We start from the raw sequence: 16,471 nt of genomic DNA on the forward strand, positions 1-16,471 counted from the left end.
ACTATTGGAGAAAGTGTAATGGCTAACTTGGATTACATGAGGCACCTCATATGGTGTAATGGCAGTGACGTCAGTGCCCGCTGTTCAAAGTTTTATGACAGTCAGTTACAGTTTACGTTAATCAGTTTCTTGTGGATTAGCGCGTTGGTTTTGTGAATACATTTTCTATATGTGGTGTTATATCGCTAGTAAACGTACAGTAGGACTGCATTGTTTGTGGAATGTGCTTTACTGCGGGGAAAAAAAGCACACATTTCTTTATTGGTTGCAAGTGCTAGTCACTACAGAGTGCATAAAACTACATTTAAAAGTACACTAAAAACTTAATTGTAATTTAATTAGGGCTGCCCTCGACTACAGATTTTTCTAGTCGACTATTAGTCGTTCATTTAAGTGATTAGTTGACTAAGCGCACGTGTATATTAATAAGCCAAATCATAATAATGAGCTTTAAAAGGGGACCCATTATGCAAAATTCACTTTTACATGTTGTTTGAACATAAATGTGTGTTGGCAGTGTGTGGCACAATCACCCTATAATGATAAAAATCCACCCAGTGCTTAAAAAAAAAAAAAAAAAAAACATAAATCAAAAGAACTGTCTCAGAACAAGCTGTTCGCAGATTCTGGGCAAACTGACGTCACTTTGCACAGGCCCCTCCCACGACTGTTGATGCTACACAGTCTGCCATTGTTTCGACGCTGGAGCAGCTGTAGACAAGAATGTGTCCTAAGCGATTGAGGTGTTTTGTTGTTGGATGTAAGAATGAATATAGCAGTCGTCATTTACTCCCGACATCTGAGCTGCTGAAGACGCAGTGGATTACTTTTGTTTTTGAAGGGAATGCCCCCCCCGTCGACTAAGCCCTAAATTTGCTGGGGCGGCAGTGGCTCAGTGGTTCATGTAGGTTGTCTACAAACCGAAAGGTTGGTGGTTCAATCCCCGGTTCCACCTGACCAAGTGTCGAGGTGTCCATGAGCAAGACACCTAACCCCAGCTGCTCCCGACGAGCTGAATGGCGCCTTGTATGGCTGACACCGCCGTCGGTGTATGAATGAGTGAGTGAATGGGTGAATGTGAGGCTATGTAAAGCGCTTTGGTGGCCATAGGTCTGTGAAAGCGCTATATAAATGCAGTCCATTTACCATTTACCCTTTAAATTTAATACATAATTAATTCATTAAAATTATATGTATTTTTTACCTTAATTCATTAAAAAGCGTTATATCATCATTTAGACTCATCATTCATAAATCATTACAATACAAGTCTAACCTGGCAGCGATAGAAAGAACATTTTTTTATTTTCACTAAGCAACATACAATATGACACAATATTTATAATTAAATTTTCATTTTCTCTTTATTCATTAAAATGCATAGCCTATGCATGCATGCAGTTATAATAGTTATTACAATTCAAGTCTAATCATAACTGGTAAAACCTGAAAGCCAAAGAAAGAAAACATCAGTTTTTACTTTCTTTAGACAATATAGCCTACAATGTCACTCAGTATTACTATTAAATACAATGGTAATGCCGTAAATGAGTCTTAACTGTCTGCCTTCTCTTATAAAATAACCTTTTATCATAGTAAAATCTTCATATCGTTCCCAACAAAAGTATTGTTTAGCGTAAAACATGTTGAAGATTAGTGGACAGGCGTTAAATGATTCATTAAATAAGCTATTTCTTCAAGAAAGCGGTTTATTCAGTGTAGTGAAGCTTCTTCTCCACTGACATCCATTAAAAAAAAACAGCCTGTGGTCTTCACGCAAAACGGTTCCTGCGTACCGCCACAGCCGAGCGTTAAGATCAGCCGTTATGCTTTTTTGGCTTATGCTTAATGAGTGAGTCATTGATTCATTTATGCAAACGATTCGTTCATTCAGAGGCCGTGTGTTGCTCAGATACGCAAAACATTCCTGTGGCTTTGTTTGGAACTATTTTCGTTAGCAATATTGTGTCTAAATTGTAAGTCCTTAAATATTAACTTCTTGTTTATTGAACGATTGTATAAAATCATTATCACATTTGTAATCATGCTGATATTTGCAAAAAAATTGCACTATTCGTGTAATATTGATTTAACTATTAAATTATATAAATATTAAAAACATCTAGAGGTATTTTTGCAGCTTAACTTGAATATTGAGGCCATTCTAAATGCATTTTAATCGATTAAATCACGCAGAGAAAGCGTGTGCTCTAAATGCGCCAGCACACTAGTCTAACCTACTAGACTACATCACGTAGTGTATCTGTGCAACTCTCTGTGTGTTTTTGCAGTGTGAGGGACGCAGCCTACTCAATAATTTCAGATCGCACATCATTAAAACAACAATCACGATATTATCACACCCCTACACTAATCAGATTAATTCAAGTTTCTTTTTTTTCATTAGTCTAGTGTGCAAACTTATTGTTCTTTGTCAAGTCAAGTCAAGTATATTTGTATAGCGCTTTTCACAATACAGATTGTATCAAAGTAGCTTCACAGTATTAAATTAAAATAATACAACAAGGTTTGTTTCAAGTGGAATTTATTGATTGATAAAATTTAATTAAATATCCCCAAAATATCCCCTTTGTAAAGCCCATCTCTATCACAAGCCCCCGTTGTGTTGACGTCCTGGTGGCCTTCATCCAGAAACAAAGAGTTGTGTGTATGTCAGATCCATATTTAATGAACTGCTGCTTATCTCTGCCACGAGTGGCCTCACACACACACACACACACACACACACACACACACACACACACACACACACACACACACACACACACACACACACACACACACACACACACACACACACACACACACACACACACACACACACACACACTTGGCATGAGACAGCACTTTAATTTGGGGTCTTTGGGGGCCTTTCTAAAAGTCTGACTTCAAACGACCTCTGGCGAGACATTAGTGTTTATGAGTTTGTGCACATATAGATCTTGAGTGTTTAAGTGGATACTCTGAGATTCACTGTTTAGTGTTTATGAATCTGTATTGAGCGAGTATACTGTACGTGTATGTGTGTGGATTGTGTTCTTTGTCTTGGGTTTAGCGCTGGCAGCTTGCTGTGAGAGGTTGGGGGGAATCCTCCCAGGACGCCTTTGTGTCCTAATTGAAGTTGTTCAGTCTGGCTTATCACCACCCTTGCCTCTGTGTGTGTATGTGGGGGTGGGGTTTGGGGGGAACAGGGATGTCTTTTTAGGGGTTTGTTATGGGGGTTCCTTGTTGCCCAAGGCATGATGTATTAAGTCTCTCTCTCTCTCTCACTCACTCACTCACTCACTCACTCACTCACTCACTCACTCTCTCTCTCTCTCTCTCTCTCACTCTCTCACTCTCTCACTCTCTCACTCTCTCACTCTCTCACTCTCTCACTCTCTCACTCTCTCACTCTCTCTCTCTCTCTCTCTCACAGAAATTGCTGGTAATAAAACTGAACACTATTTAGATATTATACTACCGTTCTAAAGGTTGGGGGCAGTAAGATATATTTTTTTCAAAGAAATTATTACTTTTCAGCAAGAATGCATTAAATGCAAGATTGCATTAAATCAAAAGTGACAGTAAAGAATTGTACATTGTTACAAAAAAAATTCATCTTCACGTAAATGCTGCTGTTTTGAACTTTATATTCCTCAAATAATCCTGAAAAAATGTTAAGCAGATCATCTGTTTTTAAAATGAATAATAATGATAATAAATATAGCTGCAAGCAGCAATTATCGGGGCCAAGCACAAAGAACATAAGTCATGCCAACATTGCTGGGATCATCAGACCCACTGCAACAATGAGCAATTAAAGACATTTAAAGGGGACATATCATATCACATACACGCAAACTCTACACACACGAGACGCGCGGAACTCTCCGCGCACATACTCATATGAGACGCGCGCGTACACAAACTGTCCACGCACATACTCATATGAGATGCGAGCACACACACACACACACACACACACAAACTCGCGCACATACTCAATGAGACGCGAGCACACACACACACAAACTCTCCGCGCATATACTCATATGAGACGCGAGCACACACACAATACCCTAAAGATGTGGAAAAGTCGATCAAAAGTGTGGCTATAGGCTACATTTCTCCAGGCTCGATGCCAACAGCGCGGGATGCAGTATTTGCGGTAAAATAGCTGCAAACGAAGACCGGTACCACGACAGATATGATGAAGCTCTTGACAGAGCACGGAGTAAACATAAGAGCAGAAAGTTGCTCCGTCTTTGACTGGTAAATGAAGATATACCTTGTTAATCACTCTGACAGTGTTTATATTGCAATAATAACCTACTGAATGTACACTGCCGTTCAAAAATGTGTTGGTTAGTCAGAATTTTTTTTCAGTAAGGATGCATTAAAGTGATCAAAAATGACCTTAAAACATGTGTAATGTTACAAAAGATTTCTGTTTCAAATAAATGCTGTTCTTTTGAAATTTGTATTCATCAAAGAATCATGAAAAAAATTTATCATAGTTTCCAAAATATTAAGCAGCAAACTGTTTTCATATTTCTGAAGGATCATTTGACACTGAAGTAATGATTTTGAAAATTCAGCTTTGACGTCACAGGAATAAATTACATTCTGAAATATATTCAAATAAGATTTTAAATTGTAATACTATTTCACAATGTTACAAGTTCTACTGTAATTTTGATCAAACAAATTCAGCTTTGGTGAGCATGAGCTCTTTATAAAAAAAAATTGTTCCTTTGTGCACTGGTAAGGAGCATGAGTCAAACTGAAAAAATAAAACCAAAGTTTTTCTGAGGTAATGTGTTATGTAATCTTGTTAAAATGGATTTCATAAAATTGGTATCGAAAAAAATGTATCGTTCAGGAACCGGTATCGAAATCAAGGTATCGGTATTGGTATCGACATTTTTTGAACGATACCCAGCCCTAGTAACCAGTTCTAATGCAATGGCAAAAGTTCGAGCAAAGCATGCAAACTGTTCTGTCGTTGGCTGAACAGACGAGCACAACACTATATGACCAAAAAATGGCACAGCTGTCTTGTAAAGACCTCAGGGAACTGTCAACTTGTGTAAAAGTTAAACATGACAGTACATGTAAGTGGATGAGATGAATCAATGTAACTCCACAACAACTACATAAATGATCCACTAACCATTCAGAAATATCCAGGTGCGTCTCAAAGTTGCAACCTCTTCCTGAGTCTCTCTGTAAAGCTGCACTCCAATACTGGTTATTTATGAGATTTTGGATTTGTGAGATTCTCATGTTTTACTCAAAATAAACAAAAATCGGCACGCTGCCACTTCTGCTCTCAAGAATTTATTAAAAAGAACAACGTTTCGCCCCAAAAGGTCTTCGTCAGGCAAGCAACAGTCATAGAAACAATTTATATCAGTGTGAACCATCACACCTGACCTCAGTAGTGAACTAATAATTACCCAATCATCCAATGCAGTAATGACCTGGGGGGGAGTAGCAGCTCATTTGCATTTAAAGGGACACACACAAAAAGGGGAGTGTTTTGCTCACACCCAAATAGGGAAAATTTGACAAGCTATAATAAATGATCTGGGGGGTATTTTGAGCTGAAATTTCATTCTGGGGACACAATAGATTTATATTACATCTTGTGAAAAGGGGCATAATATGTTACCTTTAAGATCATTTTAGGCAAAATACCTGAAAGATCATTAGTAATGTGATTTAATGGTTTAACACTTTTGACCAATAGGTGACGCTGTGACCAAATTGATGTGGTGGGGTCAGAGTAAGGTGAAAATGCATTCGTAAAATATAGCCTTTTATGACAAAATGTATTACTTTTGGTTTGCACAGTGTAATTCACAGAACTCCTGAACTTGAATTTGTTCTCGCGTTATTCGAGAACGGTTTGACAAATCAGCTTTTTCATCAACAATTTCATAACTTTTTGTCGGCATGGTCTGAAGATGATCTGGTTCAACCTTCGGTGCTTGGCCCCTAATAATAATTAATGATTTCTGAAGGGTCACATGACACTAAAGACTGGAGTAATGGCTGCTGCAAATTCAGCTCTGCCTTCACAGGAATAAATTACATTTCAAAATATATTAAAATGGAAAACATTTATGTAATTATACTTCACGATATTACTCTTTTTATTGTTTGACCAAATAAATGCAGCCTTGGTTAGAACAAGAGACTTGTTTCAAAAACATAGACATTTTTACTGACTCCAAACTTTTGAATGGTAGTTTACATACATTAATTAAATTAGTGTTTTAGTGCAGAGGAGAAAATAGCCCATTACCAAAATGGTTAAAATCTTCCAAAATTTTTTTATAAATTTAAACATATAAACACACAATGAGCAGTGTTTTGAATGTTCAGAATATATTTGCAATGATTTGGCGACAAAGTTACTAATAAGAAACATTATAAATATTGCATTAATCAATGTGCTATGCCCCGTAGGTTTTCCTACAGAGTAAAACATCAGACCAGATTCCAGGCTCGTAATAGTGATAGACAGAGATGTTTTTTTTTTTTTTTTTTTTTACTTTTCAATTTTACTTTCTTTTCATTTAATGATACATGTTTAATAGATCTATGAAAAAGTGGAATTAGAGTTGTTAACTTTGATTTATTTAATTTCCATGACTCAATTCAAACTGGCTTGTTTCAGTGAATTGATTCAATGCTCTGATGCAGCGATTTGTTTGTCATCACTCAAGATTTTACACAAGGTCTCTGTGTGGATATATTAAAATGCTTTAGTACAAATATACATGGTTGATGTTTGTTAGTTTGTATTGTCATATTTGTGCATATAAACAAAATGAACAGGTTTTTCTTTATGTATTTTAAAGTAGTTATTTTTAACTTGCTTAAAAAAATGCATAAAGAATGAGATTGAGGATCATCCAAAGGCAAAAAAATAAATAAATGGTATAATTGTTAAATTGCCCAACCCTAACACACACCCAGTGTTTTCTGGAGAGCAGGGAGTTGTTAACACATCAACCCAAATCCCTGTGGAGGAGTTTGGGGTTTAACGAGGAGTTCGAATGAACGGTGTCATCTGTGGTTGCTAGGAAGGTCTTGGTGTTTGCTAGGTATTTGCGTACAGCCCACTCTTAAAGGGATAGTTCACCCAAAAAGCAATATTCTGTCATAATTTACTCAACCTCATGTTGTTCCAAACCTGTAAATCTTTTTTCTTTTGCAGAACAAAAAAAGCTTATTTTCTTCATGTTTTTTTTTTTTTCATTGTTCATCAAATAAAAGTCAGTGGTAACCAAAATGGTTTGGTTACCAACATTCTTCAAAATATTTTTATTTAGTGAAAGAAACCAGAAGAAAGTAAGTCATACAGGTTTGGAACCACATGAGTGTGAGTAAATTATGACAGAATTTTCATTCTTGGGTGAATTATCACTTTAAGTCTTTATGATATTCTGGTCACCAGACATGACTTAAGGCCCCAATATACTCACTGGAGTTCTTTTTCATTCTTCTATGCATTTTCCTCTCAATAACAATATAAACACATAACAAAATGTCAGCGGTGAGAAAACAATTAAGAAAACATCTAATCATAGCAATGTGGACATGTTTGCACAAGCTCTGCAATTCAGCACTTCTGTCAAGTCGCGTCACGTTTATTTATATAGCACTTTATACAATAGATTGCTTTAGACCAAGCAACTTTACAGTATTAAACATGAAAAAAAAAAGTTGCTTTCCATTGAAAATCACAGGTTCAGTTTCTACTTTTAAAGGCCCTGATTTCAAGCGAAATTGAAGAACAAACTGGTGTGATGTCATTTCGAACAGTTCGATTTGTGTTCCTTTTGGGAGTTCAAAACAGATTGCCAAAGCGAACTTTCCGGAAAAGTTTGCTCTAGCTGGTAACCCCCCTTCAAACTACCTTTGGTCCGTGGCGATTATGTAATAGGTAGGTGTGCTCTGAGGCTCCACCTTCTTTGGAGTGGAAATCTTCTCCAGTTAATTTCTTCTGTTCAGTCTCTCGAGGTGAGACATCCGCTTTGACCAACAGAAAAGTGCTTGATTTGACACTAATTTCTGTGTAAGCTTTATATATCGCTACACTGATGACAATATACAATGGACCTTTTTTGCCCATGAATATTTGACAAAATTTAAACTTAAGGCTAACCTTAGTTTAAATTTTTTCTCAAAAAGGTGAAAATCCCCCAAAAAAGGCTGTTTTATGTGAAAATCAAAATCACAAAAAGTTGGGCATTGAGTTACATACTAAATTTATGGTTGTGTGTGTTATGGGAACGTTCATAACCCTGATTATAAACAATAGTAGAATTGTACTTGTCTTAGCAACCACTGTACTATTTAGAGATAAGAGTGAATGAAATTACAAAATTGAGGCAGTGGACTGAAGAAAAGGGGATTGAACGAGCGAGAGAGAGAGATAGAGAAGGGGGAGGAGTGTCTCTCCTTCCCATAGCAACCGTTGGCAGCGAGCGGCTCCAGCCTGTATTACATGTGAGGAGCAGTAGTACGAACTGACACACACTGACAAGTCGATCTCTCCTCAGCAACACATAGCGGCTCTGTATCTCAAACTCAGATATGTCCATTTCCCTCCATAATCACTAAGGAGATCAGACGAATTGTGGTAAAGAGAGAGATAGTGTAAGGGAAGAGATCGGAGCTCTGGAGGAGACGGCAGGCGGGGGGATGGAGCACCTGAGCACTCGCGAGCTGCCCAGGCTCTCCTGGATAGACACTCTCTACAGCAGTATGTATCATTCCTCTTCATTCCAGCATCTCTGCTCGCATGTGAGAGTTGTGCTGAATTTGCCTCTGCTAATAATGTTATCTTTTGCTGTATGTGAATGAGCCTCTCGAGCATGTTGTGTTTGTTGTTTAGTAACTGTTTGTTCTGTGACGTCTGTCAGCCCTTTTTAAACAAGTACAATGATACATGAATATGGTAGTTAAATAGTACCACGGTATCAAAGTACTGTTCAGTGCTGTTCTTATCTTAATAGGTCACTGTGGTATAATACCACTTATGTACTTTTATTTTAAGTAAAAAGTCTCTCTCCGCCATCTTTTTCCCTAGCCATCCCTGTTTTCTCTTGTTTTCTACCTTTTCTTTTTCTTTTCGCATCCTTGTCTTATGTCTTATCTTTCTATGTCTTATCTTTCTATATCATCTCTTTTCCCTTTCTTCCTAATTTCATCCCAGTCTTCCTTCTCTTTTCCCTCTCTTTCCATTTTCTTTTTTCTAGGTTTCCTTTTTATTCCTTTCTTCTTTTACTTTTTCTAGCTTCTCTTTTCCTCCTCTTACCTCTTTTCCTTTCTTCGTTCTCTCATCCCTGTTTTCTCATCATTCTCTACCTTTTGGTTTTCTTCTCTCATCCCTGTCTTCCTTCTTTCCTCACTCTCATCTTTTCCATGCACTTATAAAAAATATACCAAATTTTCATGGTGAACAGTGATTTTATTCCAAATTTGTCTGTGTGAGACCCAAAGTACATGCTCTTCTCATGAATATTCAAATGTTGTGTTGATGGGCTCCTTATCTCTGGGTGGAAGTCATGTAGGCAGAAGCTGTCAGCAGGGGTTTGTGGGTAATGCTAGGCTGAGGAGATGCACTTGTTGTGGTTCAGTCTGCCGTTCATTTGCTCCGGCAGTAAGGTTGAGTTACATAAAGGGCTTTCAGAGAACGTTAAATGGAGGAAAGACTGGCAGAAACGCGCAGATCACACTAGAGAGAGAGGGGAGGGAAGGGAGGGTAAGGGAGGAGAGGGGAGGGAAGGGAGGGAAGGGAGGGTAAGGGAGTGGGAGGGGGGGGGGGGGGTCTGGTGAGGTAGAGCTTGTTTCATTCAATAAAGAGAATGCATTGAGCAGTTAACCAGGAAAAGACTAATCCTCCACAAACACCCCCCACCCCATCATTTCACACTAAATGATATGAGATGTGTAGGCGTTTGTGCATGAATGATGGTGTTTGTTGTTCTGTGTGATAATTTTTTTAATTGTCAATTCGGGAAAAAGGGGCAATCGCCCCACAAGATGTTATTAGTTTCTCCCCTCATCCTCCCCTATTTACACTCTCACATGTTTGTGTGTGTGTGTGTGTGTGTGTTCGTTCTTTGGGCAACTCAGTATTACCATGTCAGTGCTCATATGCTTCAGGACTGAGGGAACTTTTACTTACCATGAATGATTAGTTATATAAAATTAGGTATCTGCATGTTTTGAAAATCATAGTAGAGGTAAAACACTGATTATTGCAATTATACTAAATAGATTATTATAATTATTGACATACCTTTTTTTCATTTTTATTTAGCTTTATTACTTTTCCTTGCACACTGTTGTCCGAAATCGTCTGAAATTTTCGCACATTAAAAAATAAATACGACCTCACGTTGTCAATCAAATTTACACACTGCCTCCGAAACCTTCGTCCGTCATAAAAACATTTGGATCGGGTTCGATTTTTTGCGTTTTTCACATCCATAGCAAGCATTTTGAGAGGTGTCTTGACAATTCAGAGCCACCGAATGACGAATACGAAAAAACTTATTTGAAAATTTCGGACTCAGTGTGCAAGGACCTTTACTCTGCACTTTTGAGTATACTGTGTATAATTATTTTGTATATATAAATACACACATATATGCATGTATATGTATATGTATATATTTAAGAAATATTTGCATGTATATACTGTATATATATTTATACATAATTTATATTATATATATAAATAACAAATCTTAAATATATACTTGCATGTGTGTGTATTTATATATACAAAATAATTATACACAGAACACACACATATATTATGTAAACAAAAACTTTTATTTTGGATGTGATTTAATCGTGATTAATCGTTGCCCAGCACTAATTTCTTTTTAAATTATATTTTAATAAATATGAAATATTTTTATAAATATCATTTGCTTTTGTGCTTTATTTCTTGTTTTGTTTTGTTTCATTTAATACTATTGTTTTTTTCCTCTTGTGAATATAAAACAAATTTTATTCCATTTGCATTTTTATTATTTTACTCTATTTCACTTATTTTTCTCTGCTTTTTTAACTTATTTTTCTCTACTTTGGTAAAACAAATTCATTTTTCTGGTCATGCTTTAAGCACACTTCACCTAATTCAAATAGTGCTCTCTTGCTCTTTTGTTCTCTTAAAATCTCTGAGCCATTTCAGCCCCTGATATGTAGATATTTTCTGTTCAGTCTCTAACAAATTCATTGACAAAGTAACAAGCCTCATTAACCGCTTCTATAACAATAACAGTGTTTCTGGGTTAGCTTTTGACTGATACGGTTTTCATTGTTCCTTGAACCTTTTTTGCTCAGTGCTGAAGGTACGGCCTTATAGTACAGCCAATAAATAATTTATGGGTGTTATTAAACATTAAAAAGCTTTTTGCTTAATAAAAGATGTGCATTTCAAATGACGTGATCTCTCCGTAGGGGCTAATATCAATGTTAGTGAGATTACATTAACAGTGGTATATATTGTATTTGATGTTTTCATAACATGCGAATGGAGGATTCACTTTGCTAGCATTTTTTCTTCCGAAAACATAAAACTCTCTTCATCAGTTTGTTTATCTATTCATTTCAGTCTCTGGAAAGTAAATGGATTCAATCTGGTTATTAAAGCCATATATTCAGTTCATCTCTGGATCTCTCTTCCACCTCCTCACAGCATTTTCTCCAGTTGCCTCGCTGATATCATCTCCTGCCTGCTCTACTGCTCTGTTGTCATGGTTTCCTCTTTTCAGAGTGGTTGAGAGGCAGTAAACTTAGTCAGACATTGATGTGAAGTGTGTGTGTGTTCAGATCCAGCAGCTGTGGTCAAACTCTCTTTGTTAGACTGAATTCGGCTGGTAGAACATGCGTCTCGTGGGATTATTCTCCCTCACTGAGATGATCCCTCCTCCTGTCACTTCCTGTAAATCTGCATCTCTTTTTGAAGTCCTGTTTTGTGTCAGATTCCAGACACACACACACACACACACACACACACACACACACACACACACACACACACACACACACACACACACACACACACACACACACACACACACACACACACACACACACACACACACTATATAGTCCACCTAAAAATATAAATTCTGAATCATTTACTCACCCTCATGTCATTCATTAACCTGCATGACTGACTTTCTTCTGTAAAACATAAAAGAAGATACTTATGTACATAGCTGGATGCCGTCGGTGTGTGTACACAAAATAATGTGTTCAAATGTTGAAGAACTGAACTGAAATCAGATGTGTTTCTGATTTGTTCATATGTTTCTGTAGGCTGCATGAACATTTCAATTTGCTTTCTCACGTCACTAGCTTTAAATATACAACTTCGCTGGCTAACGAATGCATGAAAGTGACCAGCTGGATATAAATTAATGCACACATTTGGGTCAGACTTGCGTGTATTTTTACACACACATTCACATTCTGTCACATTGTTTTAACTGCTTGAGGTACTTATGTTAGCATCCTCTCACCCTTGTTGCCAAACAAACTGCTGTTTTCCACTAGTACAGCATCGACTTGCATTAACTAGTGCAGCATTAACTTGTCTGTTTTAAATCCACATCTGAAGTGTCCCGCTCTGTGCAGCAGTGTCAAATAAAATTCTCTAAAACCAATCAGTATGTCGATCTCTAATCCAAATTCTTCAAAAATATTTTCTTTTGTGTTCAACAGAAGAAAAAATGCATATAGGTTTAGAACAACATGATGGTGAGTAAATGACAGAATTAACATTTTTGGGTGAACTATCCCTTTAAGTCTCTAAGATATTCTGGTCATTGGATGTGGCTCAGGCCAGAGCCATAGAGAGAAAGAGTTGCGACACTCTTTGATGTCGCCACATTGGCTGTCACGTGGTTCATGTAAGCCCCAATAGTTCCAAAACATACACTGGCTGTCATGTTCTTCTATGGGACAGACAGTAGCGATTGCATTATTGAACGGTAAATATCAAATAAAACACACACCCAAGTACTTTTTCAGCTGTTATTGCATTATTGCATTTTGTTAATGTCAGTTTTGCATTTGGAGATAAGTTTTAGGCTATATTTTTGGAGGGAAAAGCTTAGTGTTCATGTTCGCATGGGTAGTAGCACTGGCTTTAGCGGCTCTAACTTAACTTTTCCATATCATTCATCTGATGATGGACGTCTCATGATATTTATTTTAGCACAACTGGGCTGTATTAGGCTATTGATTCCCGTGATTTTTCTTATAAATTCCGATTCAGCCATTAGCCTACCTTCGTGATCACGCAAAGAGGTCTGCCAGTGCCGTGGCGGTCCGTTCAGAATTCGCTTAGAAGCTAGCTCACTTCTTCTGATGAAAGTGGCTACCCCCAGGACCACAATGTGAAACATGATCATGTTAAGACTAAGAATATAATTTTAAGATTAAGCCATACACATATTATCATAACTGTAACAGATTAAAAACGAATTTACGCTTTTATGTTTGGGTCTATAGGTAAGTGCAGAGTGAAGATTTTTCTCTGGGTTAGTGTACAGAGTAGGCTAAGAGTAAGGGTAGCTGTAACTCAATCCAAGTAACTTAAACAATTAACTAACAAAACACTTGTAACTTCTGTTACAGCTATTGAGACATCAATTAAGCATGGCTGATACAAATGAAGGTTTTCAAATAAAATATTTTTTATTAAACAATGACAGAAAACAACGTGTGCTTGTGTGAGTGTGTGTGAACAAGAAAAACAAAAACCAGGGGCAGGTGATCCATGAAACAGACAGGACTGGTGATGGCCATAACAATCCTAGACAACAACCAACATAAAATATAAATAATTACGCTGTGCATGTACAAATGAAGACCAGTATAAGCATCGCAAAGGGCCTCTGATACAATATAGACAGTTGACAATTCAAAAGAGGTCGATATTTCAGAAACTTACGTTACCTCTGGAACAACTCGACGTGCAGCATTCACCACTCAAACTCAGCCAACACGTCACATAATGAAAAGTTAGTATATCCCAAAAATTCAATTAAATAAAAGTTGCTATAAAGGTGGTAGCGGTTCATTACCGAACTAATTAGATGCTACCTTCACAGCTGGCGAAGTCGCGCTAGCTAACTAGCAAGCAGGCAATGCTAGAAAATTGGTTGAAACAACCAAGATAAAATATAAATAATTACGCTGTGCATATACAAATGAAGACCAGTATAAGCATCGCAAAGGGCCTCTGATACAATATAGACAGTTGACAATTCAAAAGAGGTCAATATTTCAGCAACTTACCTCTGGAACAACTCGACGCGCAGCAATGTAAGTGAATGGGGTCCAACGCCCAAATGACAGTGTTTGGAACTAATCCGATCTTCAAATCCCGGAAGTAGGCGGTTAAAAGCGCCGCCATTTTTTACAACGGAGGTCTATGGGAGTGTCGCAACTCTTTCTTTCTATGGCTCTGGCTCAGGCCCCTTCAATTTTATCACTTGGCGGGCAAAAATCGCAATTTTGTGTAGTAACACCTCTTGTAAAAAAGACACATACTTTTAGGTATCATTCAAGCCCATATAATAATCTGAGTAAGATGCACTATATAGCCATCTTTATCAGCCTTTAGGGCATTTTCATATTGTTTGCTTTGTTCTGAAACATGGATTAAAATTGTTGCTATGTTGCAATTTCTTCTTTGTTTAGTTTACTTTTTTCAAGGCAGCATTTCTAAATAGTCCACAATTTGTCATTGTGACAAAGTCACATGCAAGTAATCTCATTGGTCAGAGTGCACTCGTTTATGTTTCGAGATTCCGCGCCTCATGATATCACTCATCTGTCAGAATGGGTAAACAACAGCTTTGCAGGCTTATTGTGGATTTCTTTGTAGCTGTCGTTATATTACTTTATCATTTTGAGCATGAATCAAGCTTTTGTTGGTATTTATGTGTTTTGGACAATATGTTTGTCCGACCAAATTTCAATTAGGCATTTCACTTCGCCTTTAACAAATTTGTTTCAGAGGCACACAGATCTATTGAGCACAGCTGCTCTCGTGACTGTGCATGAGCATTAGACTAGCATGAGAGAGAGGGAACATATCTACTACTACAGGAGGGACATCAGTACATTGACATTTATGTTTTCTCAGCAAACCAGCTTATAAGAGAGTGCACATACTGTGCTAGTGCCATTTACCAAAGCATCTAGTTAAGTGCAGTTCTAAGGATGGATGTCAGGTGTTTGACGAGCACTAGAGTCTGTAATCCTCCAGACTGGAAAGGCTCTTGACAGAAGTTTAAAAGGTGCGCAGGGGTCAAGGGTATAAAAACGTGCATTTAAGCCGAGTTTTTTATAGGCTTGACATGAAACAGATATATAAAATATAACAGTATTAATTTTATTACAGTAGGCTATTAATTTTATTACAGTATTTAACATTTCAAAGACATGAAGACTATGACTATTTTCTATTTGAATATATTTTAATATGCAATTTATTCCTGTGATGGAAAAGCTAAATTTCCAGCAGCCATTTCTCCAGTCTTCAGTGTCACATGATCCTTCAGAATGTGTCAGTTGTGCTGATCTGGTGCTCAAAGAACATTTCTTATTATTAATGTTGAGAACATTTGAAAACAGCACTGCCTCAGTGTTTAGTCGGTGTACTTTGGCCACGTCAGCCTTCATTTTGTTTAAGCTCCGTTTTCATGGATGCCTGTGTGCAGTAAAGTCTTTATAAGAAATGGCTTTCCTTGGTTTTATGTAGAGCTGTAAAGTGGATTGTTGAAGCTGGGAGGGAGTTGCTCTTATGCTCACTCATTCTGCAGAAGAACAAGACACACCATTTCCAGCCAAACATAGTTTTTTAAGAGAGGCATTCATGTATGATGTTTGAGATCAGTGGCACTGGTGTGACTCTCTTGCTGCCCTGATGAGATCTTCAGTTAAGCTCTTCAGGTAAATAAATAAGTTTGCAGTAAACATTCCCCAAAAATGCAGTAGAAGAGTACAGCTATAGATATAAAGATGCAGATATAAATTTGCTCATTAATAAAAACAGTTACATCTGTAAAATAATTGTAACAACTTCATACAAACAATAAAACCACGTATTGCACCTCACTACCAAGTAACTATATTGCTTCTATAGTATTTGTAATGAAAAACAATCACCTAAAGTAATTTAGTGTAAACAAGGGCTCAAAAAATACTATAGCTTAAAAAAAAATAAAAAAATACTGTAATTATATTCCATAACTCTTTTAATACATTTAATGTCTATATTAATAATATAAAAGAAAATGGATATGAATATTCCACATTCCTGCCACAATATCATATTTTCAGTTAGTGTTACTACAGTAAATCGTGGTAAATGTTGGAAACTTTTGGATTGAAAAGCCTTCTTACTGTATTATTG

At 37.0% G+C, this 16,471-nt stretch overlaps 1 protein-coding gene across 2 annotated transcripts in view; it reads left to right on the top strand.

Moving 5' to 3' along the window:
• Window positions 1-16,471, top strand: part of abr (ABR activator of RhoGEF and GTPase) — a 330,545-nt gene that overhangs the window by 45,985 nt on the left and 268,089 nt on the right. Inside the window, exon 1 of one of the 2 annotated variants that reach the window (XM_082171388.1) lies at window positions 8,281-8,782. The exons of the other annotated variant lie outside the window; for it this stretch is intronic. Coding sequence (XP_082027514.1) covers window positions 8,722-8,782 — 61 coding nt within the window. The 5' untranslated portion in view covers window positions 8,281-8,721. Of the gene's footprint in view, window positions 1-8,280; window positions 8,783-16,471 lie in introns of those variants that run through there. 2 annotated transcript variants of the gene reach the window in all.

The sequence above is a fragment of the Leuciscus leuciscus genome (genome assembly GCF_965113295.1).
Source record: "Leuciscus leuciscus genome assembly, chromosome: 5".
NCBI classification, from domain to species: domain Eukaryota; kingdom Metazoa; phylum Chordata; class Actinopteri; order Cypriniformes; family Leuciscidae; genus Leuciscus; species Leuciscus leuciscus.